Source organism: Carassius carassius, chromosome 49, assembly GCF_963082965.1.
Source record: "Carassius carassius chromosome 49, fCarCar2.1, whole genome shotgun sequence".
NCBI lineage: Eukaryota > Metazoa > Chordata > Actinopteri > Cypriniformes > Cyprinidae > Carassius > Carassius carassius.
In genome coordinates, this window is record NC_081803.1 from 10,239,389 (window position 1) to 10,266,699 (window position 27,311).

At 41.9% G+C, this 27,311-nt stretch overlaps 1 protein-coding gene across 1 annotated transcript; it reads right to left on the reverse strand.

Moving 5' to 3' along the window:
• Positions 1-26,935, reverse strand: LOC132132788 (melatonin receptor type 1B-B-like). Its single transcript, XM_059545314.1, has 3 exons — positions 26,631-26,935; positions 26,279-26,527; positions 1-1,006 (listed from the first exon to the last, which is right to left on the reverse strand). The coding sequence occupies exons 2-3, from the start codon at positions 26,472-26,474 to the stop codon at positions 159-161; spliced, it is 1,044 nt and encodes a 347-aa protein (XP_059401297.1). The 5' UTR covers positions 26,475-26,527; positions 26,631-26,935; the 3' UTR covers positions 1-158.
• Between the last annotated feature and the right edge of the window lie 376 nt (positions 26,936-27,311).

The window sequence follows — 27,311 nt, forward strand, 5'->3', positions numbered from 1 at the left end:
TATTTCCAATTTGCCTAGGTTAAAAATAAAACAAGCACCCTGAGTTGTGCATAATGGTTCTGTAGCATTAAAAAAGAGGTGTTCAGTTCAAAGCATGTAAATTTGCTTCATGCATCCATATTGTTTTTCTCTGAACAGTGATTGGTTTAAAACTAAAGTCACTCATTGTTATTGATGGCCGGTGAGGGTTTGCTCCTCATCCCATCTGTGGCAGCCCTGGAGGTCTCAGTCACAAACCTCCGAGGAATCCACACCGACGTCATGATCCGCACGTACTCCTTTCGGAAATTCCGATTGAGGAGTCCGTAAATTATGGCATTGAGGCAACTGTTGAAATAGGCCATAAAGTAGCTGACCACAAAGAGCCACTCTGGAATACGTGGAGCCATAATCTCTGGGTCAATGGCCACAACAAGGCCGATTAGATTGAGTGGAGCCCAGCAGATGGCAAATAAAACGAACACCACAAACATGGTGACAAAGTTGCGCAGGTCGCTGGGTCTTACCCTTGAGCGTTCCTCGCTTTTCACCTTTCGCCTCACCTGTATCACCAGAACCCAAATCCTCAGGTAGCAGAAGGTAACCACTGCAATGGGCATCAGGAAGTGAACCACCACCACCACCACAGTGTAGGAGCTGCTGGCAGTCTGCGTGAATGTGCAGGAGTAAACGCGGGGGTCGTAACTTAGGGAACCCACAAAGAAATTGGGAAGAATGGCCAGCACAGTGAGTGCCCAGATCAGGGCCACTAACAGCAGCGTGTTACGGAAGCTGTAGAGACGTCCGTAGGCAAAACTGTGACAGATGTAGCAGTAACGGTTGATGGCGATGCCAGTGATGTTGAAAACAGAGCCAATCACACTCAGGCCCATTAGGAATCCGCTGACTTTACACTGGGTTTCCCCCAGAGACCAGCCATCATGGAAGATTGCATACAACACCACTGGGTAGGGATAGAAAGCCACCACCAGGTCAGCGAAGGCCAAACTGACAACAAACACATTCCCTGTGCAAAACAGAGCAAGAGAAAGAGGACTTGTTAATAATCTCATATCTACTAGCATAGTTTGATGCTCATATGATAGCACAGTGCTTGTTATGACTACTGTGGCAAAATCGAAAATGTATTACCTAGGTCCCCCGTCCTCAAATCTTGCCATGGAAATCCAATGTGCTGCAGAGTTTAGCTCCAACCCTGATCAAAGTCACCTGCCTGTGATTTTTCTATTGATCCCAAAGACACTGATTGTCAGATTAGCTTGCTCAGGTGTGTTTGATTAGGGTTAAAGCTAAACTCTGCAGGAAAGTGGATCTTGAGGTCAAGATTTGAGGATCCCTGACCTAGGTATTCAGCCCTGCTCCTAGTGCCCATCTGTTCTGCAAAGTTTATTCCAAACCTGCTTCATCTCACCTGGCCTGTGATTTTTCAAGTGATCCCTGAAGTGCTTGATTAGCTGGTTCAGGTGTGTTTGAGGGTTGGAGCTAAACTCTGCAGGACAGTGGGTCGCCAGGAGCAGGGTTGAAGACCTAAGTTATTTTATGTGAATACATTTCTTTTTTTCACACTGTGGCCACGTCAAGATGTATCACAGTTTCCACAAAAATAAAAAGAAGCACAACATTGTTTCACAGGAATAAAATATATTTTATAAATATGAATTAAAATCAAAAACAGTTATTTTAAATTGTAATGATTTTTTCAATAATACTATTTTACGCAAATTTTCATAAACTTAATGCAGTTTTGGGTAGCATTAAAGGTTTCAAAGCCATTAAAAAAATAAAACATTTAACAAAACCCATACCTTATTTTTAGTTTGGATGTTAAACTTTTCTGTTGTCGCCAAAAAAAAAAAAAAAAAGGTTTCAGTTGTGCCTGTCCTGTAAGTACATTTATGTTGACTATGCCTTAAAAGCACCTTTTCGTAGTATACCTTTCACTTTTGATGCCCTGCTTCCTGCTTTTGCCCCTCCAAGCCTGTTTTATGTCTTTTAAGTTGAATTGGGGTAAACTCATGTGAACGACAAGCTGAGAACCAGAGAGCAAATAAGAGAGGAAACAAGAATCAAGAATGACAATGCTACAGAGTGAAAAGAAAAGACAAAGAATGAATCGCATCAGCTTCAAAAGCAGGATCCCCAGGGAGTGTTAAGCCTTTGATACTGTGACAACAGAAAACTATGTGCTCTCTTCAAGCCTCTGCCCTCTCAGATTAATCTCATGCATGGTCTGCTGCGTTAAAAGTTCTGTCGACCAATCCATTTACTCACTTTCTCATGTTAAACTGTCACCGTTTACAGCCCATGTAGAATCTGTTGATTGAGCCATCTAATTAATTCAGATAGCCCTTCATTCCGTGATACTGGTGGCAAATATGTGCATACAGACAAATTTTCTGTCTGCAATTTGGAGTGCAATTTTGAGGACTTCCCAGTTATTTTCCCAGGTAGAATAATCAAAATGTAAGGAAGTGGAAAGTTCAACACCCCCACCCCAAAAAAAAAAAAATTATAATAAATGTCCAGCTCACATTGTACCCCAAAATGTTATAATCAATTTCACATTACATAACGAGTCTATTTTTAGGCATTTTAATTAAATGATATGAATACTAATACAATTATCATGTAGGTAAAACTTACAAGATCTATAGCTACTCTAAAATACAATAAATATGCTGCGATGAGAATAACATTTGCTTTTTTTCATGGTAATGATAATTTTGGGAAATATGTGTAAATATAATCTTAATAAAAATTAATCTTTATGAGGCTAAAACTAAGATTCTTTTTTTTTCTTCTTAGTGAAATGTGATCTTGACATTTTCTTGCCAAAATTATTCATTTAAAAGAATAATTGATTGTATGAAAGTCATGAGTGGTGAACAGCTTCAATGAAGCACACATTTTCCTACAGCTTTTTAGACATCCAGACCATTTTAACATTCAGTCAGTGTCTTTTCTCCTCCCAGCCCTGAGACTCTGGATGAAACATGTAATGTTTAAAGTAAAGCAAAACATTTCACATGGATTTTGCCAGATATCACCAATAGCAATGCATATACAAAGCTATTTTTCCCATACTTTTCAGCAAATGCCAAAAAGTATTCCCAGCAACCCTCAGCATGACATTAGAGAGATCATAACACAGTATTATCTGCTGTTTATCACAGTGGCTTTTTAAAATGATACAAAAAGCTAAAACCTGTTTCAGCCTCCCGACACTGACTACTCTTTTCAGCTATTCCCTTTTCTTAGCTTTATTCAGAGGATAAAGCTACAATCTATGAAAAGATAAACACAATTTCTCCTCTGAGCTTTCTTCTCTTTTCATTAGACTTTTAACCCAAGCCACTATAATTAAACCAGAGATGAAGCACATTCAAGCTCATATACATGTAGCTGCTCTGTAGACAAATATGTTGTGAAATAACGTACAATGTCAACTGTTATAAATGGCACTTTTGTGTTCACGTATGTGAAGAAGCCATCCTGTGTGTAAAATTCATATTTTTAAAGATGTCATATGACGTTGCTAAAAATAAAATTATTTTGTGTATTTGGTGTAATCCAATGTCTTTATGCGGTTTAAGGTTCAAAAAACACATTATTGTCCACATAATGTAAATTATTGTTGCTCCTCTATGCCTTTCTGAAACGCTTCTATTTTTACAAAGCTCATCGTTATGAAAAGCGAGGAGTGCTCTGATTGGCCAGCCATCAAGTGCGTTGTGATTGGCTGAATACCTCAAGCGTGTGATGGAAATGTTATGCCCCTTACCACAGAGGTTCCCAATCTCAGTCCTCGCACCCCGCTGCTCTGTATATTTTGCATGTCTCTCTTAGTTAACACACCTGATTCATATAATCAGCTCATTAAAAGTGAGCTCCTTGCATGAACTGCGTTCTGATTGATATGATCCCTGCACCGTGTGCATTCCTCCCTACTCCCTGAGCAGAGGAAATCAGTTGAAGTTTACTTCACTTCCAAACATTCATTCATGGATTTGCGCTGAGCCGCTGCCTGCAGCATCTTCACAGAACACAGAAACAGACACCAGCATTGTAGGCTGCTCTCACAGGAAACAGCCTTCTTTCTTTGCCTGAACATTTGGGCAGCATTATGCAAATATTCCAACATCATGATGTAGACATGTGGGGCCGTGTTAGAATGAGCTGTTTGAGGAGGGCATGGTCGAGTCTTAACATTGATAAAGCATATCTCTTTGAATTTGAGACTTTAGTCTTTGCAACTTTACAGATATTCTTTATGCCCTAAGGGCTTGTAACACTCAATGAGAAAGGAAAATTTAAAATTGCATCACATGACCCCTTTAAAATCTCTAATTCTAGTTAATGTGTTGACTTCACAGTATAATCCTCTTACTAAAGGTAACTTTAAAGGTATAGAGGTAGAGGTAAAAGCTCCTGTTTGAAATCAACTTTTTTTTTTTTCTTTCTTTTTTTTTTCTTTATATAAGCATCTCTGAATATTTGAAGCATTATCGAGAGATAATTATGCAGAATATTGATGTGGTTCCAAACGATGCTAAATACATAAATGCTGACCACTGAGCAAGAACAATAATTTAAAAAAAAACCTAAGTCAAGTCACCTTTATTTATATAGTGCTTTATACAATTCAGATTGTCAAAGCAGCTTTACAATGTTAAACAGGAAAAAAATGTGCTGATGATGATGCAATAGAAAATAGAATAGCCAATAGAAAACAGTTTATCAGTTAGTCAGTTCATTGTTAATTCAGTGATGTCATCATCCAGCTCAGTTCAGTTCTCTTCCAATAGTGTCTGTGCAGTCAAGTCAACAAATACAACAATACAGCATAAAAAAATAAAATGATTGATAATATATTAACATGTACATAGCAACTCTCTCTGTCTTAAATATCAAAATATGATAGCTACAAAAGCTGACAATAAGAACCTAATGAGTAATGAGCCTGTGTTTGATTAATGGTGTACTGTGTGTGTGTGTGTGTGTATGCGTGTGCGTGACAGAGTGAGACACAAAGCAATCTAGTTTGATGTGAATACATGCACGTGATGTGAATAAAGTCTAGGTGAAGTAAGAATAGAAAATAGTTTTAAATTCCCATTCAGCTGGGCTCATACACTACCACATTCAAAATCATGCACCAGGGTTGCCACACATTTTTAACAAAATATTTCCATGATTTTTCTATGACTTTGTCTATTTGTAATAGCTGATAAAAGCTTTTAGATCTGAGCATATTAGAAAAATGAATGTAAACCTACATGATAGAGATTATCTAAAATTTCCTAATAATTGCAGAGAGTGACATTAAAGAAATAATAGTTCAACCAAAATTGAAAATTAGCTGAAAAATGTACTCTCCCTCATGCCATCCAAGATGAGTTTGTTTCTTCATCAGAACAGATTTCAAGAAATTTAGTATTATATCACTTGCTTTTATTATTATTATTATTATTATTATTATTATTACAAAAACACAGCTTTACATTTCAAAAGACGTTAATTGATGAACTGGAGCTGTGTGGATTGCTTGTGGAATTTTATAATGTTTTTAGCAGCTGTTTGGACTCCCATTCTGTCTGCACCCATTCACTGCAGAGGATCCATTGGTGAGCAAGTGACATAATGCTACATTTCTTCAAATCTGTTCTGATGAAGAAACAAACTCACCTTGGTTGGCCTCTGTGTGAGTAAATTTTCAGCATTTTCAGCATCCTTTAACAGCATATGAATGTCACATAGAGATACGAAGAGGAAAATGCAAATAAGGACAAGAAGAAGATGATAAAGAGAAATGTCTTAGTTATTTCCTATTTAAACCAGTTAGAGTGCAATGGAAAACCTGACAGAGGAAGCTGGGGAAAGATTCTGAAGGGAGAACAGAAGGCAAGGGTTCTTATACCATGTCTAAGGCTCATTATAAAAGCACTTGAACAGGGTAAGACAGGGTTCTCTAGAAACCCCCAGAGTATAGTATAAAATGATACGTGCATGCTATGGTCACCTGTCAAAGACTTTATGCGCAAAAAGAAGAGCTACAGCTGTAAGAGACACAGACACTTCTGCTTCAACATGCCCACAAGACAGGTGGCCTTTTTTGCTTTTCCTTACGGATCTTGACAACCTTTGAAATTTTGTGAAGCCATGCCAAGCACGATAATACATCTTGACCCTGCATTTTCTAATGATTTCTGAGTACATCCTTTATTGGGTCTAGGCATTGTGTCCACCAAGGTAAAGGATCTCTTGAGAATGAATGACCACACAAATCAACAGAATATAAGTGAATGAGATTGAGTATGGAGCACTAGTGGGTACTCTCATTTAAATGGCTATTTGACCTTTTCTTTACAATAAATTAAATCAATACTATGATAAATTCACTGTATAAAAAAACTGCGGAGTTTTAATCATGAACGTATAATAAAACGTACTCGGTTACTAAACGTAACCTCGGTTCTCTCTAGAAGAGCGAACGAGTACTGCGTCTTAGCTAAGACGCTACGGGAAAAGTCTCTTTTCACGAAATACTGAAGCAAAAAATTATCCTTAATTTTGTATTTTTGTAAAGCGCATTTGCAGCAGTACACAGCCATAGGCGAGACGGCTCGTTCGCTCATTGGCTTGTTCTGCGGCAACTGCACAGCCTATCGAGCGCGGGCTGATGCAACATCAGACAACATCAGCTTCGCGCCCTTCTTGCCACTTCCCGCCGAAACGGGTGTGGCCCAACCTATAAAAGGAGCTCGAAAAGGCTGACTCACCTGATTTATTTCATCGCCGAAGCGAACCAGAGTGAATCGTGCACACGGCAGAGAACGCAGTACTCGTTCGCTCTTCTAGAGAGAACCAAGGTTACGTTTAGTAACAGAGTACGTTCTCTTACGAGAGCTCTCTCGTACTGCGTCTTAGCTAAGACGCTACGGGAACCCAATGTAAAACGCCGTGCGCGCAGGGATCACACACCAATAAACCTAAAGCAACGCCCAGGATTTACAGTGCACAGTCACCTGAGGGACTCACAGAGAGTCCAGTACAGAAAAGGGAAAAAGCCCTCCGTCCCATATCTAGCAGCATCTGTAGATGCGGCAATATGACGTCACACAGCCGAGGCAAGGCCTGACCAATGTGGCAATGCGGGTCTTACGCAATACTGCCCATATAACAGTCGGCAGCGCATAGCGCTCGTTAACTCAGAATTCCCCTCAGGGCCCTGATTCGCCTATACCGACAGCAGCCTTGCTTGCAAGGCGGGAACCTCCAGGTTATAGAACCTGATAAATGTAGACGGCGAGGCCCAACCTGCCGCCATACATATATCCTGCAAGGAGATCCCAGTAGACCACGCCCACGACGAGGCGATGCCTCTTGTGGAGTGTGCTCTGACGCCCAACGGGCACTGAAGGCCCCTGGAAGCGTAAGCTAACGCTATGGCGTCAACTATCCATCTGGATAGAGTCTGTCTCGAAACAGCCATTCACTTGGAACGCCCACCGAGCGAGACAAATAGCTGCTCCGTCTGCCGAAAGGCAGTAGAGCGAGACACATAAGCTCTTAAAACCCTGACAGGGCAAAGAAGACTCGAGTCTCCATCCTCCCCTGACACCGGCAGGGCAGACAGGGCAATAACCTGAGCCCGAAACGGTGTGTTGAGGGATTTCGGCACATAACCGTGCCTAGGTTTGAGTATGACTCTTGAGTCATTGGGCCCAAACTCCAAGCACGACTGGCTCACCGAGAGCGCGTGCAAATCACCCACACGCTTCACAGAAGCGAGAGCCAACAAGAATACTGTCTTGAACGACAGATGTTGAAGGCTAATCGATTGGATAGGCTTGAAAGGGGGACCTTTCAAGGCCTCCAAAACCGCCGCGAGGTCCCACATAGGGACTGACGGAGGTCTGGGAGGATTCAGCCTCCTAGCTACTCTGAGGAACCGGATGACTAAATCATTCCTTCCTATTGACTGACCGGACGCCGTTTCAGAAAACGCCGCGATGGCAGCCACATAAACTTTGAGCGTGGATGGGGCTCTGCCCTTATCCAACAGCTCCTGAAGGAAGGAGAGGACCTCCGTCACCTCACAACTAAGGGGTGAATAACCTCGAGCTGTGCACCAGCTGGAGAACACCGACCACTTCGAGGCATACAGACGTCGTGTCGACGGAGCTCTAGCCTGAGTGATTGTATTTAGCACTCCCACTGCGAGATCAGCGGGTAACCATTGAGTGCCCATACATAGAGGGACCACAACTCCGGTTGAGGGTGCCAAATCGAGCCCCTGGCCTGCGAGAGGAGGTCTCTCCTCAACGGTACAGGCCACAGGGCGACATCTGCTAACTGCATCAAATCTGGGAACCATGGTTGGTTCTTCCAAAGAGGTGCTACAAGCAGTATTGAACATCTCATTTCTCTCACCCGTTCTATCACCTGCGGAAGGAGGGAGACGGGAGGGAACGCATAAAGCGGGCAGCACGGCCATCTCCGTGACAGCGCGCTTTCGTTCTTGGAAAAGAACGCGGGGCAGTGAGCGTTTTCGTGGGACGCAAAGAGGTCCACCTCCCATGCCAAATCTCTCCCACAACAGGCGGACTGTTTGCGGGTGTAGAGACCATTCGCCCGTAAGAACATTGCCTCTGGACAGCCTGTCTGGACCCAGATTCTGCAGTCCAGGCACATGCACTGCTCTCAGCGAGCGCACGTTGCGCTGAGCCCAAATCAGGAGGCGTTCCGTCAGCCTGCACAGGTTTCGGGACCCGGGACCGACCTGGCGATTTATGTAGGACACCACGGACATGTTGTCCGAACGGACTATGACGTGGTGATCCTTGATATGGGGACAAAAGCGCGTCAGCGCGTTCTCCACTGCCAGCATTTCCAGGCAGTTGATATGATGGAGCTTTTCCCGTTCTGACCATAGGCCAAAGGACGGTCTGCCTTCGAGCAGCGCTCCCCATCCCGAAGTGGAGGCGTCCGTCGACACCATTTTCACACTCGGGGAAGTCCCCAGGCTTACACCTGATCGGTACCAGCCGTTCGCTGTCCAAGGTGCTAGAGCCGCAACACAGCTCTGATCAACCTTGAAATGCAGCCGGCCAGACGCCCACGCTCTGCGCGGCACCCGAGCCTTCAGCCAGAACTGCAGGGGGCGCATGCGGAGCAGGCCCAGCCGCAGAACTAGAGATGCTGAGGCCATGAAACCCAGCATCTTTTGACAGTGTTTGAGCGACACAGTCGCGCCACAGCGGAAAGAACTCGCTGCACGCTGAATGCCCATCGCGCGCTGTGGTGACAGCCGCGCCGTCATGGAACACGAGTTCAGAACTATACCCAGAAACAGGATCGTTTGACTGGGGTTCAGCGAACTCTTCACCCAATTGACACTGAGGCCGAGCTTCTCGAGGTGATCGAGTAAAACGGTTCTGTGGTCCACGAGCTCCGCTCATGATCGGGCCAGAACCAGCCAGTCGTCCAAATAATTCAGCACTCGTATGCCTCTGAGTCTAAGAGGAGCGAGCGCTGCATCCATGCACCTCGTAAACGTACGAGGAGCTATGGACAAGCCGAATGGCAGGACTGCAAACTGGTATGCCTGGCCCTCGAAGGCGAATCTCAAATATCGCCTGTGGTTTGACGCTATCTGTATTTGAAAATACGCGTCCTTCAGATCTATTGACATGAACCAGTCCCCTCTGCGAATCTGCGCGAGGAGCTCCCTGGTCGTGAGCATTTTGAAAACTACGTTTCATCAATGCCTGTTCAGCTGTCTTAGATCCAGTATGGGCCGGAGACCCCCGTCTCTCTTGGGCACCAGAAAGTATCTGCTGTACAGCCCCCCCTCGCTTTGAGACACAGGCTCTACAGCCCCTTTGCTCAACAGTTTTAATATTTCGGCCCGAAGTATGTGTGCTACTTCTGTTTTGACCGTAGTTTCGACGCGCGCTGAAAAGCACGGTGGGCGTCGAGAAAACTGTAGCGAGTAGCCTCTCTTTATAATGCCTAGCACCCAATCCGAAACCCCTGGAAGCACTGACCATGCATCTGCATGAATGGCTAAGGGCTGGATGCGAAACGCGCTCTGTTGACTGGGCAACGGCGGCGCTCGAGTGTGCTGCGCATCTGAGGCGGGGAGCGCGCTGATCACAGCGGGCAGATCGCTCTTCCTCGACCCCGTTCCGGCGCTTAACCGACTGGAGGGAGGCTGAGCGGGTCCCGTGGGACTCGATATATCTGCGAGTAACCGTGGGCTGCATGTGTGCACTTTTACCACTTTCAACTCGCTGTCTGCCTGTGCAGAATGTACGTGCACGGGCCTCGTTTTTACAGAAGCCCCGCGCCGTATGTGACATAGTGTATGTGGGCACTGGGAAGTGGGCACGTTTACTATGCGGCGCGCTCGACCGATCTGTGTCGACATTATGGGCGCAGGCCCTGTGTGCAGGGCTGTGCTTACATGTGGAGATGGGCACTGAGGAGTGGGCATCGTCACTACATTTATAGCACCATCGGCCGTGGCCGGACGAACGTGCACGGGTTTCGTTTTTACAGAAACCACATGACGCGTGTGACATAGTGATTGTGGGCACTGAGGAGTGGGCACGTCTACTATGTAGTGCGCGTGATCGACTTGAGTCGCTTTTATAGGCGCGAGCCCTGTGTGAAGGGCTGTGCTTATATGCGGAGATGGGCACTGAGCAGTGGGCATCGTCACTACATTTATAGCACCATCGGCCGTGGCCGGGACACCAGAAATTACACCTTTTTCGGGAAATATCTGGGTAGCCGTGATAACGGTTTTCGTGTGCAGGCAAGCGGGCAACCGTACAGGCTTGCGCATTGCAAACAACGCTGAAACAGTCACAATCTCTGGAAACTGAAACAGCGGCGCGCTTAGGTGAGAGCCCGGCCGCAGCGGAACTCGTACACCGGCGCTTCGATGAAGCAGCCATCGTGTGTAGTGCCGACGCAGCGTCATGCAGCATGCGTAGATGGCTTTCCCAGGATGGCTTCGGGGCTCCCGGCCTCACCGTAATCCTCTGCCGCGGTCCCCGCGGCGCGGGGTGACGGCCAGTAGAGCGAGAACGGGGGTCTCGAGCTGCGTTGCTGAAGCTGTTGTGATAACGGCTTTTGTGTGCAGGCAAGCGGGCAACTGTGCAGGCTTGCGCATTGCAGAAAACGCTGAGACAGTCACAATTCCTGGAACTGAAACAGCGGCGCGCTTGGGTGAGAGCTCGGCCACAGCGGAACTCGTACACCTGCGCTTCGATGAAGCAGCCATCGTTAGTAGTGCCGACGCAGCGTCACACAGGAGGCTTTAGATGGCAACACCGCTTTTGCCGCCGTCCAGCAGAGGGCGGACAAAGGTGCGTCGCTATCGCCTGTTCCACCGGCGGAAGTGAGTGGTAGTTCCTGTTTTTAGCATCATCAGTGTGGAGAATGCTAGTGAGACAGACGAACGAGTTCGTGCTGAATATGGAGCGTTCCAAGCCTTCGCCACCTCTTCGTGAAGCTCAGGAAGAAAAAAGGCGGGCTTTGAGAAGTACGCTCATCCGAAAGGGAAATACCATCCAGCCGGGAACGAGAGGGGGGGGCGCTGGTGCAAACCACTCGCGGCCGAGACTCATCGCGGCCAACACGAGCATTCGTCCCGGCTCCTTCTCGATGTCAGCTCGTCTGCTGGGCTTCTGAGCAGAAGGCGCGAGATCCTCGGAGCTCGCCCAGCCCTCACTGCCCGAAGCTAGCAGAGAGCGCGTGTCCTCTTCCCCCGACGCGGCCCTGAGATCGACTTCCTCGGACGACGCGCCGGCAAACAGCGGGCGCTGCCCACCGGGAAGCGATGCAGGGGGGGCCGGTGAAGCAGGGCGAACCGGCGAGCTCGGTTGAGCTGAAGACGGTTCCGGAATCCGCTGGAAGCGATGCTTTTACGGCGCCTCAGCGCAGCGGAGAATGCAGGCTCAGAGAAAAAAGGCCAGGCGAGTCCTCAGAGTCACCATGGCAACAGCTCGCAGTGGGGGCATCCGCCGTCAGCGAGCGAGCGCTGCATGATCTTCACCCAGGCAGGAGACACAGATGACGTACCGGTCTCCCTCGCTGAGTGGGGCTCTGACGAGCCGCAGGAAGGCATCTTAAAAAGACGCGAGCTCTTTTACGAGTGTGTGTCGCAGGGCGAACACACACACAGACATAAAGAACAGCTTGGATATAACAGGATTGAAAGGATATAGGCGCCGGATAGCGCAGCAGGAACGGCAATGGAAGGCGGCGATGCCAGCAGCTTCAGAATGGCTCGTCCTGCTGATGTGCTTTCTCAGACGGCGCTTGCTTCCTCCGTGATCCAGCGATGCGTGAGCTTCGCTGAAGAGATGAAAAATCAGGTGAGTCAGCCTTTTCGAGCTCCTTTTATAGGTTGGGCCACACCCGTTTCGGCGGGAAGTGGCAAGAAGGGCGCAAAGCGCCCTTATTGGTCTGATGTTGCATCAGCCCGCGCTCGATAGGCTGTGCAGTTGCCGCAGAACAAGCCAATGAGCGAACGAGCCGTCTCGCCTATGGCTGTGTACTGCTGCAAATGCGCTTTACAAAAATACAAAATTAAGGATAATTTTTTGCTTCAGTATTTCGTGAAAAGAGACTTTTCCCGTAGCGTCTTAGCTAAGACGCAGTACGAGAGAGCTCTCGTAAGAGAACTGAACCTTGGGAAAATAAAAAAGGTCAATATATATACCAACAGAATGTAGACAGAAAATTAAGCCAAATCATCAGCAGAAATCCATGAAGTCCTTTCTGACTGATACATAGTAAGTCTTTAGACCATAAGGGCCCTATTATACGCCTGGTGCAATGTGGTGCAAGACAAAGGTGTTTGCTAGTTTCAGCCCGGCGCAGTTCTCATTTTCCCATCCTGCACCGCGTTGTTTAAAAAGCAAATACATTTGCGCCCATCTATGCGCCCATGGGCGTGCTATTTTGAGGAACTGAAGACTGCACCATAGACCAACTCAAACCTGGTCTAAAGTCTGGCGCAATTTTTTTTCTTTGTGAGTGGGTTAATATAGTAGGGTCCACAACACGCATACATGCTGCTTATTACACACACAGAGACGCACAGCAGCACACAAACATGCCAAATATTATAAATTAAAAAAAATATTATTGTGTAGGCTACATAAATATAAAACTTTCTACATGTCATAATGGTTAGTCATCGCATGTATGAGAATTAGGCTGCCGATTTGCTCGCGCACAAGCAGCTCCATTCCCTTTCTGGGCATGCGTTCTTTTTTGTGCTTGCAAATTTTGCCAGATAAATAGCAAAAATGTCATGGCACGAGTGCAACTTGCTCTTAAAGGGAATGGGAGATGAGACTCTGATTGGTTTACTGAATGTTACAACCAAAAAAAACCTCATTAAGAGAATAGGGACAACCCATTTAGACCATGCGCCTAGGTGTGCCGTCAGTTTTCCCATTATTAATCTAGCAAAAGTGTATTCAGACATGCCCTGAGTGCACCTGCGCCTTGCTCTTTAGACCATGCGCTTACATCGTTAAAATAGGGCCCTATGTGTTTCACTGCACTGTCCATGGTGCAGAAGCCAAACTAGCTAAATGCACACTAACATTAGAAGTTTTGTAATCTTTTAACTTGTTTCAAGTCTCTTATGCTCACCAAGGCTGCATTTATTTGATCAAAAATTCAATACAAATTTTCAGCAGTCATTACTCTGCTGATTTGGTGCACAAGAAAGAACTGACCAATCGGTAAGCCCCACCCCCCTTAATTACTGTTGCGAACTCGGACAAACAACAGAGTTGCTACCATAGACAGTAAAAGAAATGGACACGGCGACCCCACTGGATTCAGCGGAGACATGTGAAGTCAATTAGAAGCACGCACTTCCTGGGGGTCGAGCTTACTGCGCAGACTCAAACTGAGCTTGATGACCTTTATGTGACGTGAGCAACCTGTCTGACAATTGTTAGTCTTCTAATAGCTGTGCCAAGAGAAATCTGAATCACCCACTGAATATTGCAGAAACGGCGAGCTTGAACAGGAGCAAATTTTGGTAAGTATTCTGATTAATTATTTTGTCATTTTGCATAGTATTTATTTATTTAAAAATTTAACATCAGTATGCCATATTAAGTAAATGCATAATATTAAGAAGTTATGATATTCAAGAACTTGTGATAAGAATTCTGATTAATTATTTTTGTAATTTTGCATAGTATTTATTTATTTTAAGTACGCCATATTAAGTTAATGCATAATATTAAAAAGTTATGTAAAATGATATTCAACTTGTGATATGAATTCATAAGTTACCCAATAGGTACATGTAAGGAGATAACCAGATAACATACTAGGCACATGCTTATTATTGCTAACTAAATGCTAATAAATCAATGTCAAAAACAAAAACACTTGAACAGAAACGGTTTTCTTTATTACACATTTGGTTATGTAGGACAGGACATGTTGTAGATGGCTTCCGACAAGGATGAAAGGGATCACATTCATCTTCAAGTGTATCCTATATCGGTCAATAAATAAAGGAATAACGTTAACCGCGATTGACATTGAGATGTTTTTTTTTCTTCTTCCATAGAGCATCACAGTCCCGCCCACAGCCCGAGAGAGCTTTGGTGCTGGAAGTAAATTTCCCATTCATTTCTCCCATTTGACTTTCGGAAAAATCCTTATCTAAAGAGTTTTAGAGCATGTGTGAGGATAACCAGCTACGGCTGAACTCATAAGCATATAACATATCATTTCGAGTGAAAAAATTAAGAGAAAATCCAAAAAAAGTCAAAGGTACAAGACTGTGTACATATTTTAATTTCGAGCAAAGTAACTACTCATCCCATAAACCACCACGCCTCACTGAAGTCGACTGAAGCCACAACCGCGAAAGAGCCTTTTGAGCGACTTCCAAATCTGACGACGGCCGCTCAAACGTTTTCCACTAGTGAATTCTATTTTTATATAGTGAATGTGCAGTAATAGCAGTTCTTTCAGTATTAATCGTGTAAATAAATAGTGTTTTATATAGGTATTGTGTATTGATTTTTATATTTATCATCGTGTATTTTATATATTGTGTGCGTGTGTGAAAGCGGTTAACGATAACGTCAGCAATGGTGCAGTGCTTTGTACCTGACTGCAATCACGCCATTACACAAATGTTCAGTAAATGCACAAAAAGGTATGCCTAGGCTAAATATTGACAGTGGCATTATAAAATGCTTGATATGATTCATACCATATGAAGGCTACAGTAGCTAAAGTGGACGATAATGCTAACTAACGTTACCAACCTCCCTGCAAAACTCACCAAAACTTTGTAGGTCTTCTCCCTCGTGCTGGCCCTTACAAAACCCACAAGCTGACCCTCACACACGCTACACTCAACTAACGTTACATGACCCTATCTGAAGTGGTTTTCACCCCTTTAAACGCTTTTGTTTTCCTCCTTGAAAAAAGTCATCATGGCAGCCAAGGAGCACATGATTGCACTGATAAGTCTACCGTGCAAAAATGTAACACAGGTTTTTATTTTACTTTAATTTTTTTATTAATGATCTTCAGTCTTCACAGACCTTTGCGGGGTTTAACCAGATGGTTACACGAGTTCCACCAATCAGATGCATCACTGTGGGATTGTGGGATTGTGGGTAATGAAGTACTTATCCAAGACATTGCGAATAAAAGGCATTTATCTCAAAACAAGGTTAGTGCCCAATGAACCTTTGCCGTTTATATGAGCATATACTATCGCTTAGTACAGCCGTAGCTGGTTTTAAGTCTACCATGTATGGTTACGTTTTTATGGCTTATACCCCAACTGTCAATGCAGAAATTGAATTTTTTATTGAATTTTAACTTCCGGCACCGGCTCTGGGCGGGACTGTGATGCTCTATTGCAGTGGTCACCAATGTCGATCCTGGAGGGCTGCTGTCCTGCAGAGTTTAGCTCCAACCAGCTCCAACACACCTGTTTGAAAGTCAGTATGCCTAGTGAGATCTTGATTAGCTGGTTCAGGTGTGTTTAATTGGGGTTGGAGCTAAACTCTGCAGGACAGCGGCCCTCCAGGACCAAGATTGGTGACCCCTGCTCTATTGCATGTATAATTTCATGATAATTTCCCCATCCCCCGTTAATATAGATACCCCATTACCCATACTTCATTATTTAATAAAGTAGATAAATTATTTAAAGTTTGTGGATAAATGTTACTTCTACGTAGTGAATACTTCATACTTGCCACATACCGAATTATTTCCAATTCCTCGAAACGTTGTTGAACAATTTTGTCCCGTTGCTTTTATGGACTTTCTATGGGCTTCTCCATTGACTTTATGCCTCCACGGCCCCCCAATAGCCTCATAGACAGTAAAAGATTACCTGCGAGCTTCTCCTCCTGTCCATACGGTAATTTCTCTACTGTGCGACAGAGAGTCGCAGGTTATGACACAATCGTTAGCCTATTTTTTACAAAAACTGCTTCTACGGGGCCATAACGTAAGATACAAGGTAATGGAGCTATTTATACATTTATGTGTTTCTTTAGAAATAATTAATGGACAAATGGAGTCTTTAAATGCCTCAGATGTAAAGTTATTCGCTGTCAAAGTGACACCAAAATGAATGGGAGTCAATGGAATGCCAACAGCAGGTGAGGGTCCGCTAATCAATGGCGGCACATGGGGAAGCTTCAATAAAATATGAAACCCTGCCCCCCTGGTTGCTAGTTGACTTACAATGATAGCTGTCAGTGTGAAATCCTTTTCCCAAGATGTTTTTGAACATTTCTGGACAGAGAAGGACCACCATTCAAGTGGAACTTAAATATGCCATAGAGGGATATTTAAAAGATTTTAAAATAAATATTGTGAGTATTAATTTGTAAGCGAGGGTTTACAGATAACAACGCAAGTTACGGTCGTCATGATCATAAAGGACAGCATCCAGGATCGACACTATTCATGTACCGAAGGGTAACATTAAATTAATTTACATTTAACTAGTTCTATATGAATAGTCACTGAAATGTAGACCTTCGTTTACGTGTTTTTGACCTATGCTGTACATGACGTGAGAACAGTTAGCTATTTAGGTTTGTACGTTAGCATGGACTCACTAACTTTAACATTAGCTAGTTTTAACCAGAGATACCTTGATGAAGCACAAGGTGACATTAACGTTCTGCTTGAGGAGATGAAAATAGTAACTTAATGAGAGTATGACAACCAAAAAATTAATGTTTTCTTCTTCGTTGGGATTGGGGTTGAATGCTTAGGTACATTTTGCTCTGTTTTGTTTGGGTTTAGAAAATCACCTATCCTCTCAGGATACCTGCAATCAGTGTTACAAGTAACCCAGGTACATTGTTTTTCCATTTTTGTGGCATAAACACCAAAAAACGATGAAAGCTTGGGATCTTCCAATGTTTCTCTATGGCACTGAAACCTAAAGATTTCATGGTCCCTGTGCAGCTGATACTCAACTGCCATTCACTCATCTGCGTTCGATGGGAGGGGCTTACCGATAGGTCTATTATTATTATTGACAACTTTGCAAACTGCTGCTTAATATTTTTGTGGAATGATATGCATTTGTTCCTGTATTCTTTGATTAATAAAATAATATAACAGGATTTATTAAAAAATAGATTTTTTTGGAACAATCTAAAAGTCTTCACCTTTACTGAATTTAATGCTTCCTTGCTGAATAAAAGTGTTAATTTCTAAACACACACACACACTCTCACACACACATATATATATGCAAACATTGTGTTCTGACTTGTTTCATGTTCCTCTCATTAAACCCGAAAAGAAAAAAACCTAACTTTGAATGATTTTGCCCCATCTGGCAGGGATTATATTATTGATATGATTGGTTCTTTACTACATATACACATACAAATTTGTTTTTCATAATTATAAAGACAGAATGAGGTATATATAATTTGTTTTGATGTATCATATATTTTTTATTTATTTATTACAACATTGTTTCCATTTAGATGTTAGTGGGTGAGCTCTAGAAAAAATAAATACTTGTTCAGAGCAGTATGCAACAAGAATGATCTGCTTTATTACTCAAAGGTTACTTTCTGATTCATGAGAGAAAAATTACCTGTTTTGATCACAACCTTTTTTCATTTCAAAGGTTCTGCCAGTGAGGAGCTTAGCATTTAAAGTGTAGTTTAAATGTTTAAAGTATAATCCTTGATCCTGAAAGGTTAAAGCACTTTTTCGATATTAACACTGTTGCATGTATAGTATACTCACTCCAACAGTTACATTTTTATACATTTATTACAACAGGCAGCAGGGTGAAGGACTTGGGTCAAGGCAAATTACTGAGGAACCACTTTTCTATTCCTCTGGAGTGATATATTCACAAGGTCATTTCATTCTAGGTAAAATATGTAAATCACATTTTAAGGCTGTTACAACTATTGGATTATGCAGATGAGTACAATAACATGTGTTTATTTTATTATTATATATTTTTTACGGTTGCAAATTGTGACGGGGTCCAGTCCTTGGGGATATGAGAACAAGGAAAGATGAAAACCTGGACTGAGGACCAAATAGAGCAGCACCAAGGGCTAATCTTAATTTGTACCCTGAAGCATGCACTCTCAGTAGCACCAAATGACAAGCACTACTATTGTGCCCTTGAGCTATGGTCACTGCAGCTTCAAACAGCTGTCCTCACTTCCAAAGGATGTGAATGTCCTGTGATGCCATTATGACATGCTCTTTATTTAATGACCAATTAATGAAATACATTTATTGACATTAACTGGCATGAAATAACAGTAGAAGTAGTTAAGTTATTATTGTTATTATTAACAACAACAAAAATGCAATGATGATATTATTATTTCAATAAAACAACAGCATAGTAGTTAAAAATAATAAAACTAATAATACAACTAATATCTAGAGCCTGTCCTCCAACAAAAAACGACCATATAGGTCGTTTGTGCAAGCACCTTATTACGACCTATATTTACGTTTTAAAGTTAAGCGCCCTCTAGCAGGCGTAAAAATAATGACAGTATCGCGTTGCGCCTGTCGTCATGAAATGACATATAACATCATTACCAATCAAAATGCTTCGAATGACCACACCTAACCCCACCCCTAAACCTAACCCTCACAGAAATCATGCTAAATTATGATTTATTGAGCATATACATTTTCGTGCACATCCGTTCCCTGGGATTGAACCCATGATAGCATGATTACATATCAAGGTATAACGCAATAATCTACCAACTGAGCTACACAAAATGCAAATCAGAGTTCAAATAAAAGAGTACAAAACATTAATATGAAAACGACCTTTTGCCAATAGGGGCGCAATTGTAGTATACGCTCTGATGGGTCGTATTTCAGGGATTTGGACAAACGACATATGCGAGCATATTGGTTGGAGGACAGGTTGTTCTGCAAACACAAATTGAAAAAGACTATATTCCACCTGTCTGAAACCACACCGGCTTCCCTACAGTCCACCCTGTGATCAGCCCACTCTGAACCTAAGTGTTCCTTCCAGCCAAACACTATTACATCATTCAGCGCTCTGAACAGCCACATAAAAAACTATATCCTCGTTGAAGGCCTCTGTCAAAATGTCAAACATGTTGACCTTTGACTCCTTCAAAGTGAATCAGATGAGTAATGTAAATAAGATTGTTATGTAACAGCAGCATAATCGTCACAGTGGTGAAATCTTTGGATGATATACGTTGCATTGACTGCTTAATTTTTCTCTTTTTACTGAACAGTGTGTTTTTTTAATACTGACGTTGAAGTAAATGAAAAAAAAAGTTTTTAAAATGCTTGAGGTATGCAATCTTTGATTATATTAAAATTGGGGTTCATGAAATTCAGATTGTGTGCATCAGCCCACTATTCCCAATGATCAAATGATACAGTCCAGAGCTCTGCATTATCATCACTGGTTGTAGGGTATAGATTGGTGGATTTCATTAAACTAAAGTGATCAGATAATGCCTCGGTGTATGCATACATAAATGGATCTCAAAAATCTTGACACGTAGGCCTTTTGTGAAGCCTTTTCTGGTTTGTGAAATCAAGAAAGATGGGTTTAAAGATCATGGTGATGCCTCAGCCTGCCTGTCCAGGATTTTGCGGTTTTATCTTGTGCCAAGGAACAGTCAACATGCAGCATTCAAAAGAGAACATCTGCATAGAGAGCTAAGTAAAGTTCGCAGAGCTACGAAACCCTTCAGATTCAATTTAGCTCAGTGTAATTTAACATGCTTTATTATGGGCACACTTTTTTGGCCTTTCCACAAAAAATTATCTTGGTTGAAAGAGGCCAGAATGATTTTTTTATGTTTTTGAAAGACATCTTTTATGCACACCGAGGCTGTATTTATTTGAACAACAATACAAGCAATATCATGAAATATTACAATTTAAAATGACTGTACAGGCCACCTTCCGAAAAAATGAATGTGTTTTAAAATGTGTTTTTAAATTTCTTAGTTTTACCAGTGCGTTGTGATTGGCAAACAGTTTAGACGTTGTTTCAGTACGGTCGCCATGCTTTTGCCAAGTAAGACATGTTGCTGAATCAACATCTTTTGATGATCTTGGATCAACATTATTGTCCAAAAATATAGACTTAACACAATCCCTACCCCTAAACCTAACCCTACCTATAATTTATTCCTAAAATCAGTGGGAAATGATGGCTGATTAACAAGGGTGTAGAAGCACCTTACCCTGACTGTAAGCCTAAAACAGATATTTCCTGAAAAGTTAATATCTCAATTCAACAAGGATGTGATCCAGGAACATGTTGTACTTGGTGAAATCACGCTCGCCGTCTCAGTACTGTCACAACCCATGCCAAAGCAGCAAGTTCCGTCTGCTTCAGTATAGTAAAGGATGGTGTCAATATTGCCATATCAGTTTGAGCCGGATTCAGACACCAAGAAGATTGAACAAGAGGATAGCGAGGAATTTTTGAGCGCACAGATATTGTTAGACATTAGGATGGTAACGTTATTGTTGTTGTTGTTTTCTTGGCTAAATCATGTTTTAAATATGATGTCAACAACAGCTTATAAATAAGCTAAATAAGTGCATTTACTATGTACAGATAAGTGCAGCTGTAATATGTATTATGTTTATTGTTCTTTAATTCTAACATTATAACAGTGAAAACCGTTGAATTTATTTATACTGTAGTCTCATAATTGAATTTAAAGTGTAAATTCTTTAGATTACATTATTGTCCAGTATTGTACTGTTGTACTGTCAGCAATTTATGAAAAAAAAAGCATTTCTTCGACATGGCGAAAACTTGATGCTTCAACAGCTTATCCTGGTTTCCTCTGATGCACTAAATCTGCAGCAGCACTTCTTTGTCGTCGTCTTGTCTGATGCACTCAACCAAGTTATCTAACCACGACCTCGACCATCCCCAACCCCCAGCCATTCAAATTTTTGTAGGCGTTGTAGTAAATTTTGTAGAATTATTTTTATGATATTCTAATGGCCTACTTTGTGACATCATAATACCCTGGAAAACAATGCAGTAGTCCAAATGAGCCATTCATTGTAGTTCTTGAATTTTTTCACTCCCTTTTTTGAGTGGACTTCGAAACTTTGTTTTTTTTTTATGCCCAAACATACACACTACACACTGACTAAAATTTAAAAAGTGAAAAAGCATAATAGGACCTCTTTAATATATTTAAAAATGTAATGTATTTTTGTTATAATAAAGCTGAATTTTCAGCATCATTACTCCAGTCTTCAGTGTCAAATGATCCTTCAGAAATCATTCTAATATGCTAATTTTATGCTCAAAAAACATTATCAACATCAATGCTGAAACAGGCATACTGCTTAACATTTTTGTGGAAGCTTTTTTTTCAGTATAGTCCATTACTGTTCTGTTTGTCTTGACATAAATTGAATTTATTAACAAATATTCTATTTCTTTTTTATTGGCAATAAAGGTTATTTCTGCAAATCTGTACTATTCTATAAATATACAACTACAACTCAAGTATATAAATTTTTTCTGACTTTTAAATCTCAAAAAGTACTGTCTAAAATAAATATATTTACTATTTTAAAAACAGTAGAACAACAGCAAGGTTGACTTCTTGCTCTCAAGAAAAATCTCAGAAAGCGCAGCTAATCATGTGATACATGACGATCTTAAAGGCGTTGTATTTAAAATCCTTGGTACTGACTTTCTTTCAAGTGCCTTAAAAACCATGTGATGCTCGTCTCAGAGTAGACATTAGCCACATTAAACTGCCCTGTGAGGAGGGTTTCTAGGCACTAAATAACAGCAGGTGGACTGTTCTCTCCCTCTCTGAACAATGTACACACAAACCTCAACCTGCAATGTGCATTAAATTCACAGCTCTCTAGCTCAAACACACTTCTGACAGTTACATAAGTTTCTTCTAAAAGATTACAAAGCATTCAAGACAGATATAGTAAGTATTTGGATTTGAATGACTGATCTATTGCTGTCCGTGGTGCTGAACTGGCAGACACATGCAATGGACTCACATTATCATCTTCGTGCTTGTCTCTGAGGACACGGGATGCAGATTGTGCCAACTGCTGATGTTGCTGATGGCATTGTTTCTTTGAAGGACTCTGTTCTTCCTTTATTTCCTGCTTCCTCTAAATGTCAGACAAACAAACAACCATCCTTTTTGCAATTGGTGTTAATTTTTTTGGTCTCTTCATGTGTCTGTTTGCGTGACAGGCAGCGGTCCTTCTATACTTGTGCAGAACATGAACACCCTGGGAGGTGGTGAGGACAGCAGTTCACTTTCACAAGGTTTAAAAGCCGAGATGAGAAAAATCAACAAGGAATTCAAAATCATACACACTCACAGAGAGAGAGCAAAAGCAGATATACACCTTATATGGAATAAACCACAGATGCTGAAAGGCTTTGACAACTCTGCGGATGGACACTGACCTGATTTAAGTTTAATCATGCATAGCCCTGAGGACAACAGAAAAGCAAGAGGGCACAAAATTCCCATAGAACACAAATAGAACAAGAATCAAACAGAATATTCTGAATAAACAGAACATAATCAAAATATTTCTTAAAGTAATAGTTCACTCAAAAATGAAAAACAACTGTTTCATTTTTGTTTCAGACCTTCATTCATCTTTGGAACACAATTTAAGATATTTTTGATGAAATCTGAGAGCTTTCTGACCCTGTATAGACAGCAATGCAACTGAAACGCTTTATGGCCCAGAAAGGTAGTAAGGACATCGATCAAATAGACCATGTGTCTGTGACATTAGTGGTTTAACCGTAATTTTTTGAAGGTGCTAGAATACTTTTTGTGCACAAAGAAAAAAAATAATAATGACTTTATTCCACAATTTCTCCTCTTCTTTGTCATAAGAGTACCACAACTCATGGCACGTCCACAACAGCTTGTTGTCTAATTTTGAACGGTCTCCCTGCTGCACTAATAGTAGTAAGCCGTTCCTCGGTGTATACATATCCTTACAAGCAGAACCGATCCTTAGTATACGCAAAGTACGCAAGCTGCGTAGGGCCCTGAAACACCAGAGGCCCCATTGCTCTTAAAGATTATTTAATTTAAGTTTCAGTTTTGAATTTGGCCAGCGGTCATGAAAACCCCTTATATCGTTATTTTAATGTGGTGCGCTGTCTCCCTTTCTACATAAAAATCTGTCAAATCATGAAACATGAAGAACGTACAGTGTCTTACTTGAGAAAAAAAAAGCCATTCATTCATTCACAGTTTTGTGTAGGGTACCCAGAATTCTAGGATCAGCATTGCTTACAAGTACAATTTTAGCTGTATTATTTGTTAGCTGTATTTTTTGCCCCTTCAAAAATTGCTCTTGAGAAATGTTATGTTCACCCCCCCACCCCCAACTTTTAGACGAAATTTACGCTGCTGCACTTTCTATCTTCAATCATTTTTATGCTCTCCTGTGGTTTACAATGCCATTGCCACCAAACACATACCTCAGTGCACACAAACACGTGCTGACAGTCACACTGGCCACTGTAACATCCATACTCATGTGGCAGAACAGAGTCTACCAGGAATCTGACAACAGAAGGACTTGACACTCACCCCCCTTTCTAGACACATGATTGCATAACAACACAGGGGACAGTGCAAGGGAGAGGGGCCACTGGACAGTGATACTCCAGAAGCCCTGATTGCCATGTGTCTTCAACTGACAGCTGTTAAGAGTATTCCTGAAAGAAATATTTCACACAAAAATACAAATTTGCCAAAATATTTACTCACTCTCAGGCCACCCGAGATGTAGATGAGGGAATAGGGAATAGATTTAAAGAAATTCAGCACTACATCACTTGCTCACCAATGGATTCTCTGTGTTTGGGTGCCATCAGAATGAGGGTCCAAAACATATGCTTTAGAATTTAAACCATCGCTTCTAGCCAAAATATGAGTCCATAATCAATAGTGAAAAGGTCCAAATACCCTGTAGTCCTCTCACATCAAAATCCAAATGGTGCTTGATCTGTGCATATTTCTCTCCTGATTCAGATGAGACAACTTTTTCACCATAGAAAGCTATTTTATGGATAAAGGACACATATACCCACCCTTTCATCAGAATGTGCCTCATTATCATAAAACACTGAGATATTTACCAGTCATAGACCTTTTATCTCCACGCTCCGCATGGGGGTGTTTATGCGGTGAATCTGCAAACAGGATTCTGGGAACATACAGTTTTCCTTCCGAATACACTTGTTAGGAGAACGAGGCTGTGAGTTTCTGTCATTTCTCAGCTCTCTGCCCTTGTTAGTTCACACGGCACACACCACTAAAGATCCGTGTGCCATTCTTGTGGTAGTGGGATGGACCACACACAAAATCTGACAGTATTCATACTCAATCCAATGAGCCGTTGATGCCACCTCCATATGCTCAAATTGCTTTGGAGAGGGAAGGCAGAGAGAGTCAGCAGTGTCTATTAGAAAGACGGTGATATAAGACTGTGAGTGTGTCTTTGAAGCAAACAGGTCTGGCTCTTGCTCAATGCGTAAAAAGCATGAGCTTTGAAGTGCGCTCTTGTGTGAGAGCTCTCCACACTTATGTCCCTGCAGATGCACAAACTGTCAAGAGGTTCTGAATGCAGTCCCACTCAATTGAGTCAGCAGTGTGTGGAACAACCCCTCAAACACACGCATGCATATGTACAAACATTGTCACAGGCACTGACAGCGCTGAAATCTGTCTCTCCTCTGAATCTTTCAGAGTCACACATTACAAGCCTAACAGCACTGTGACATAATACTTCAATAGTTGTTCCTGTTGTTTTAGACAGAATTATATGTAATCACAATGTGCAGTTAGGGGTCATTCAAGTGGGTAATTAGATTTAACATCTATTTAAAAACATCAAACACATTAATTTACAATCAAATTAAGGGTCTATTAAGGCTCAGGTGGATGCCAGATTTTCACTGATGTACACGTCCAATTATGCTAAACTACAGTTGAAAGTCTTTGAAGCCCTTACTGTTGAGAGCGATAAGCCGCTGTAAATTATTCATGACATGGTCAAAGTGAAGTGATCTTAACTCTACCAAAAGCTTAAACTCAAATAAAAATAAAAATAAAAATGCTGAAACAAAGAGTTTCTCCACAAAAACGATTAAAATCTATTGATATGGTTACTGGAAGCCCCAATTTCGGCATGCATGAGCATATTCAGTGCTAAAATGTTGCTTTTTTTATTAAAAAAAAAACTTTTAGCTGTTCGTTTAAAATTGTCTACTTCCTAAAAAAAACATAGGTTTGCTGTTTTTACGAAGTGGTTACATAATGCTTTGCCAATTCCAATGGTTTTTTCTTTTTGTTGTTTTTTTTTTTTTCTTTGCTATTAAATTAATCGTTCACTAACACTACATAGGCTATGCAATACGGTGTTAGCAAACTACTCCATAAGTCGAAAGTGAGGTAAATAAATCCATTCAAATGTGAACAGTTTGTATTTAACTAACTCAAAATAAGCACGTTTTTCACCATGTACAATTTACATTTAAGACAGTAAGTTACGTCAAATAAGATTCTTGTCAAGTAAGAGGAAAGACGACTATTTACTTCATTCAGTGCATAATTCATGATCTATCCCCATTCAACTCTCGAGCCTGGTGGCACGTTAAGCGCTATATCAATGAAGATAAATAAAAGCTCACCAGCATTTCTCAGTTTCCGATTCCTGAACACCGAAATTATGACTAACAGGTTACCCAAAACATCCACTACAGTGGTGAAGATCAGCACGCTGGCCAGCACCGCTGTTGCCCAGGCGGGGCGCGCACTCGAACTCAACGCGCGCCCGACGTGCCCCAGTTCTGTGCTGTTCGTCAGAAATGCGATGTTGTCTGGCATCCCGGACCAACTTGTTCTCCGAGGTTTGGTCTGTTAAAGGTAAGTCACGCAACCTAAGGTCGTAAAGAGAAAATAAACTTAAGCATTTAAAACTAAAAGCGTACATATTTAAACATTTACAATACTATATATTCTTTCTATTTGTATTTTATGTACTTGTAAAAAGAGAGTAATTCCAGCTTGCCTTTCAACAGAAGTTGTGGATAGTTCAGCCATAAATTTCTGTCGCCTCTTGTTGATCCGCGCTGCTCTCATTCCTCTCTCCATAAATACAAGAAAGAGTCCGCGTCAACATCTCCAGCACCTCAGAATCATTTCTGTCTTGTTTCAGTTGTCCGTCTAGCACCTATTTTCACCTTGCTCCCCCCTCACCTCAAAAACACTAAGGAACAGGGCAGCCTTGGCACCGTTTTGCCCCATGGCGACCGTTACGCTCTCTCCAAGTTATTTTTTAAACCAGCTGCTCAGAATTGTAAATCCATCGCGTGATCAGAAGGGAATCTGCCCAGATGATTGGCTCGCGCTTCGAGCTGAGTCAAACGCCGCACAGTGTTTTATTTGCGCGGGAGTTGTCATAACCCCTGCACGCCTCCAACCTGAGGTACAAAAGTGGATGTGATTACACCTCGCGCGCGTGCGTGCATGTGTGTGTTTTATATAATGAAAAAAAACTATGAACTAATGATGTGTTGAATAAATGTTGTCTGCTAAAATGTACATTCTTTGAAAAAAACGTTTTCAAATGAATAGCAGTGAAAATGTTAAAACTGAACAAAACTGAAATCACAGCTCCCATTTTTACATGTAGTCAATTATGTGGAGGTTAAAGTTACTTTT

Bases quoted from the DNA above. Each gene is read 5' to 3' on its own strand.
- LOC132132788 (XM_059545314.1), bottom strand. From the start codon at position 26,474: ATGCCAGACAACATCGCATTTCTGACGAACAGCACAGAACTGGGGCAC. The intron at 1,007-26,278 runs GTGAGCTTTTAT...TGTTTTGCACAG, and splicing joins TCGGAAACTGAGAAATGCTG to GGAATGTGTTTGTTGTCAGT.